The sequence below is a fragment of the Sus scrofa genome, chromosome 1 (assembly GCF_000003025.6).
Source record: "Sus scrofa isolate TJ Tabasco breed Duroc chromosome 1, Sscrofa11.1, whole genome shotgun sequence".
NCBI lineage: Eukaryota > Metazoa > Chordata > Mammalia > Artiodactyla > Suidae > Sus > Sus scrofa.
Genome location: NC_010443.5, coordinates 62938986 through 62945814, shown reverse-complemented (window position 1 = coordinate 62945814; position 6829 = coordinate 62938986). Strand labels below are relative to the sequence as shown.

At 29.5% G+C, this 6829-nt stretch overlaps 1 protein-coding gene across 1 annotated transcript in view; it reads right to left on the bottom strand.

Moving 5' to 3' along the window:
* Positions 229-6829, bottom strand: part of MANEA (mannosidase endo-alpha) — a 57898-nt gene continuing 51297 nt past the window's right edge. The window contains exons 4-5 of the mRNA XM_001927384.4: positions 6367-6443; positions 229-5548 (exon numbers count right to left, since the gene is read on the bottom strand). Of these exons, the coding sequence (XP_001927419.1) occupies positions 4891-5548; positions 6367-6443 (735 nt within the window). The 3' untranslated portion in view covers positions 229-4890. The remainder of the gene's footprint in view (positions 5549-6366; positions 6444-6829) is intronic.

Genomic DNA, 6829 nt, shown 5'->3' with positions numbered 1-6829 from the left:
TAATATCTTTCTCAATACTAAAAGTGCACTCAACCATGCATAGCTAGTACTGTATATGTAAATTGCTTTCAAAATTCCATCCTTATTAATTTATTAATTTTGTAATTATTTATGAAAAATATCAAATTCTTTTTGCAAAGTCAGTGTACACACATTCTAGTAAGAGGAAACACCTAAATTTTATTTAAGAATGATTCAAGTAAAAAAAAAATGAAATGAGAAAATCAGTGTGCATTAACAGAACATTTTATTTTAGGATTAAATTAAGCCTTTAGCTACAAACACATAATGTGCATATGAAGAAAAATAACACAGAATTTGAGCTCAACTACTGTTCATATAATGACTGTCACCAAATATTTTTCTTACAATATAAAAATTCAGGAGCATAATTTTTAAGAATGTACTTTAATACAACAGCATAGCAAATTTTCAAGAATGAGCAATCAGATGAAATCAGATTTGACTGTTCCATTTTGATATTAATAGCTTAAAAGTCTGCCACATGAATGATATGTTTGGGTAATTAAAATGGCATATGGTATGACAGCATTCAATAAATATAAATTTAGTATGTACAAAGTGTGGCTACTACCTTAAGTGACTGTGTTCAAACATAAATTTCTAAAATGTACTGCATGTATTACAATTGAATTTCTTCTAAGTATTTTTCTCTTTTGCATTTCATATTTTCAAGATCAGGATAAAGCTCACATCGTTAGATACTATAATCAAATTAACATTGTGATATACAGTGTTTTGAAAGTGGCTTTCGTGGATTTCCTGTTATGGCTCAGCAAGGCCCCAAAATTGTCTGTGTGAAGATAAGGGTTCAGTCTCTGGCCTTGCTCAGTGGGTTAAGGATCCAACGTTGCCACAATCTGTGGTGTAGGTCACAGATGCAGCTTGGATCTGGTGTTGCCCTGGCTGTACTATAGATAGCAACTGCAGCTCCAAATCGACACTTAGGCCAGGAATCTCCATGTGCTGTGGGTGCAGCCATTAAAAAAAGTAGCTTTGTAAAACTGACTCAAAAATACTTTTATACATGGATATTTATTTTAAATGTTATTGAGTAGCTGAGGACTGCTACTTTAAGTTGTTAATAATATTGTTATTTAGATTTTTAAACTATTCTTTTAAAAAGCCAAAATAAAAATACGAACGCATAATGATCCAATCACACACCATAAGCTGAATTGTATATAGAATTATCGTTACCATGGTATATCATTATTTTGTATATTTATTTCAATTGGATAGACCTAACAAGGTTTTTTACTTTATGGTTATATTTATGTTTCTTTTAATATAATGTGAAATTCAATATATGATGCCTTAAATGAAGTTTAGAACATACAATATAAAAAATTTTCTACATTCTGATTTTAGTAAATATTAGATCTATGACTAATGGCTTATTAGGTCTTAAATTATTGTCTTTTGATATCATAAATGAAATAGTAATTTATGGAATAACCACAAAAGCTAATCACACTGAAAAATATTCCCCTCTTTGCTGATAGTTGGAATGTCACAGCACTACCACTAAATTCTTTGATTTGACTAAGGCTGAGTCTCTGTAAGTAATCCAAAGTAGTACCTGAGTTCTCCAGGATAATAATCTTAAATTAAGCATATGAGCACATTTATCCTTTACGCTGATATTTAACAAAGTCAGTATAAAATTTAAAGTACATTTTTAAAAAAGGAATAGCTGAGGCAAAAAACTGACTCAATTTTTCATTCTGAAATAGTATATACTTATAAAAATATGAAATTTTAATGACTGTAAATAAAGTATTGCTCCTACACTATAGGACATAAGTGTTCAACCTTATCAAAATTTAGATAAGGACTTCCAAGGACTGTTTCTGTAGGCACTACAGAGTTTATAGGAATAGTAATTGTGTTTAAATTGAGTAACCGTGATCATCAAAAAGTGCTTGGTTATGAACATGGTAGGTCCTCTGGAGGCTGGTTACTTTTGTTGTTTTAGGGGAAGATCAACTTTTTAAAGGATGGCCGAGCTAAATATGATTATGCTCAAAGAATAAAAAAATAAGCCATCTTTCAAATTTTAAAAACAATCACATTTTTGTGTGTATAACACAAATTCACAGGCTTATTAAAGATGTCTACTTTTTAAATATAGGCATATTCAAGTAACAAAAATATATAGTGCTGACTGAATACTACTTTTAAGCTGTTAATCAGAAATTAAATAAAACATTGTATAAATAAAAAGAAATATATATTTATATCTGAGATATGATTTATTTCATGTATGCTTTTATTAGTTGAAAATTTACTTCATATAACAAAATAGTCATTTTAAATTACATACTCTTAAGGTAAAAAAAAAAGTTAGTATACAATTGAGATCAACATTAATAACAGCAGTTTTTGACAATATCAGTCCTTAAAGGGAGCAGTAAAAGAAAGATTTGGTTTCTATACAGTCAAATCAGACTGATTAAACTATAAAATTCATTATGTTCATGCAATGCATATATTACACTGCTTTTTCTTTTAAGTTACTTTACTGAATTGAAACCTACATACAGTTTTTTAAATTAAGAAATCAATTCTTTGCTTTTATTTACTTGTGCTCATTCAATCTAAACTTACTATAAGTCAAATGGTAAAGGCAGCTGTAATGAAGACCTGAGGAAGATTTTGAAAGCATTCCTTCCTAAGAATAACAAAATTATTAGAGATAATCTCCTCTAATAATTGTTTTTTTAAGACAGAAACATGATATTCAAATAATTAAAAACTAATAAACTATCTTGTGAGCTGATTCCAAACATTCTTCCCTTAAGAATAACTTTTTGCAATGAAGACTATTTTATCCCACTTTGAACTTTGGCTGGTTGAGGTAATTGTTGGGCAGTACAACAAAGCTCAGTGGCAAAGTCTCCTGTCCTAGATGATCAGTGTCTGCAGTGGGAGTAGGAGAGAAACGGTGGTGTCCATGTTGAGGATTTGCTGACCTTGTTTTTTATACGCTTTCTCTTAATCTCAGAACTATTGGATAAAATTGTATGTCATGGTGGGTTCAAATATATATTAAGCAATGACAAAAATCCCTGTGTGGTAGATACCTCTGTAACTAAAATTTAATAAAATATGTATATCATGGAAATTATTAGGTGTGACATATTTAAAGTTTATCCCTAAGATAACTTATAGTGCTAATTGGATGTAAGAAAAAAAATCCACAGGTTATATGGCTGTATGGGTGTTCCAATGAAGATGCTTAGTTATAACATTATAGTGACTTATTTTTGTAATTTCCTCTAGAGAATAAATGATTAATTACTTCTATACTAATTTCCAATAGTCTGAATATTCCCTGAAAAAAATGGCAAATTCTTAAGTTACAAATAAGTTTAATATAGTAATCATGTCTCTTTTTAAAGAAAAGATAGTTTACCTCAAAAGTACTGCTTAAAAATGAATTTCACTGTCTGAGGAGTTATTTCATGATCAACTCCAATACTAATTTATTTCCAAGTGAAATGTTTTATACTCTGAATATATACATGTATTATTGTTTAGTATTTCCCTATTACTTATCTTTACTAAATATCTTTTAAAAATGCTAGTACATATATATTAGACTTTTTAAACTATAATTCTAGCTACAAATATTAACTATAGACTGCCTTTTAACTGTCTTGAGTTTAAAGAGATTCATTTTTAGCATACAGGTTATTAATTTGTTCACAATATGAAAACAACTGATCACAAGTCTTTAACCTTATAGGCAGCATAAAAGCAACTTTAAAAAGTTAAAAGTCCATACCAAGTAGTATTTTTAAATGGGGATATTATTATAAACAATAATTTAAAGTACTGTATTTTAAATAAAATATTATTTCCATCACTAAGCATTAAACATTAAGAACTTTAAGAATGAATTTAAGATATAAAGGAATTTTCATTTCTATGTCCTTAAAATCTAAAATGCTAAGTAATTTTCTCTATGACTTCTAGTAAAAAATAGCTTAATTTTAAAGTAATTCAATGTTTATACTTGGTCTCTGATAACACTAAAGTTAAAATATTGAAGTTTAAAACATGAATAATAGATTTACAAGTTAAAGATTGATAGAGTCCTAAAAATACTATTTGGGACATTATATTGTCATAATAATTGTGAAACAGCTATTTTTTTGTTAATAACTGAGAAACAATCCTTAACCTTTATGAAAGGATTTTCCTTATTCTAAAGTCTGGATTAGGCATTATAACATTAGACATGCAAAACACCTCGCATGCTGTAGGAAATCAAAAATCTGCAAATGATGATACATACTGTGCTGCAGAAAGCAGACCTTCCTAACAAAATATGGTTCACAGTATTGCTTAAGGTATGTGATTTTATTTTTCTTAAGAATTATTATTGGAGAGTTACCCAGTCTGTATGCTAATGTGGGAAAGTTGATTGGATCATTGAAAAAAATTAAAAATGAATCATGTATATTATCTTTTAGATCTTTGTTTTTCAAAAGACAAACCAAATATACACATAGTACTATTTCTTTGGGCCCAGATTACAAGTAGGTTTTAACTGTATGCTGACTTATGTAACACAAGCAATTACCCATTGTGAAATAAAAACAGCTATCAAAGCAGGATTTCAATTTCAGTCAGAAATTTAGTAAATTATGCCACAAGGAATGTTATTTGTACTTTTCTCTCAGATATTCTCTCAATGCAACAATGTGAAAGTTGGCAAATATCACTAACTTTAAAAATGTACAAATTCTTTATTAGAGATTAAAGTACATACTGATTTTGAGTTTTCTTTCCATAACTCAAGACAAAAGGAATGTATTCAAATTAGGTGATTTCTATAATTATTAAACTTTAGTCAGTGCACTAAGAAACAGGTAGCTGGTGATCTAATGCGTAAGTTGCTCTTTCCTTACTGTATTTTTCAGACCACTTGCGAGTTAACTCTAGATAAAGACTTGGTTTATGAGGCCGGTAATCCAGGTACACAGTATTTCTGGTTCTTTTGGGAATAGCTTTTTCAATCTGAGTTCCTTCATGCCATTCATTGAAAGAGGTGATGGAAATTACACTGGGGTGGGCCTGGAGTGCAGCATTCAGAGCAGTCTCATAATATTTTCCATTGATTCGGTTGCGAGTGTTCTGAGTGTTCCACGGGCGAATGCTGGTATCTATGTATCCTGGGCCCACACTTGGGATAAACATTAAGTTGAACTGATCACAAAAATACTTTAGTTTAGCCCAGTTCTCATATGATGAGCCATAAGTAAAGCCATTTGTGGCAAAATATGTGTAAATTCCATCGAAACCACCTCGAAGAATTTCATATCTGTGTTTGTTTTCTACCAGAAGTGCAATAAACAATGCATCATAAGGAGAATTGCGAATGCTCTGAGACCCTGAGCTGGTTAATAGATTGGCCCATTTTTCAGGTGCTGTGATATAGGAATCATAGACATAAAACATGGGAAGAGCGTTGCCATTCTTAGTCTTGTACCTATAAAAGGCTGGATGGTTTCCATACCTAGAATACAAACATACGTAAAAGCAAAAATGAATATTCCTAACTCACTTGCCATGGACAGTAACTGTTTATGTATTGAAAATGAAGGTAATCAGTGAAATTTAAGCACACTGTTCACCTTCTTTGGGGAATTAGCTATGTAAATATAATCATTAAACATGCATTTTTAATTTTATACATTGGGAAATGAGATACTAGACACATTAAGACATTACCAAACAAGAAATTAATTATCTTATATCGAGGTTTAGAATTAATGACTAACACAATAAAAAGCCCATTTTCTACATGAAAATACTGCTTTTTCATATAAGTGATAAATGTCCCATTAGTGCTGACATGTTTCTTTGTAAGAGTATATCTGTCACAGACAATTATCAGTAAAACCGCAAACAAAATGAAACTGCATTAATGCTTTCCTTGTAATCACCCTAAATATACATGAAAATAGTAGATGTGGGTTCTCTGCTGTAAAAGCAGTTCACATTTTATACTCTGAACTTCCTTATAAAAAGACAACTCTATATTCATAAGATTTACAGAATAATATCAATTTAAAATGTCAAATGACAGAAATCATAAGTAGTATGATAAACACATAAAACAGTAAAAACAGCACCCTTTAACTGTTCATATAGAAAGTGAATTATAACGAAATTAAGAAATATTCCCTAAAACGATTGTAATATTCATTAAAAAATTAGTTTAAATTAATTTTATTATGTCAGACTATCATTCAAATCTCTCAAATATAACTTATAGTTTTAATAATTATCATTGGATCATATAACAGTAATTATAGCACAAAAGAAACTCACTTGTCTATAATGTATTTGACATTTTTGTACATATTTTGATCATCTCGATTCTTATATGGTTCAATGTGAAAAGTGACCTAAAACAGAAAACACTGATTAGACAAAAAATTATCTATGATGTAAAAATAAAAATGAAAAGCATAGCCCTCATTTTTAATAAACTGATTTAATAACCTTCATTTTATATGAATACTTAGTGAACATTTAAGTGCCAGAGAATTTTAATCGTAATAACACTTAATAAAAGAGATTTCTCTGTTAAATAATATCCTAAATACTTTATCTTTTTTAACTTCAGGTAATTCTTACAACTCTATTACTATTAGTATCTTCATTTTCTATATGAAGCAATGAAGTTAAGATAGGTTCAGTGACTTTTCACCCAGCCAACTGGAGGAATAAGATCAACCTGAATTCAAAGTATTGACCACTGTGCAATACTTCTTCCTGTATGTTAAATAGG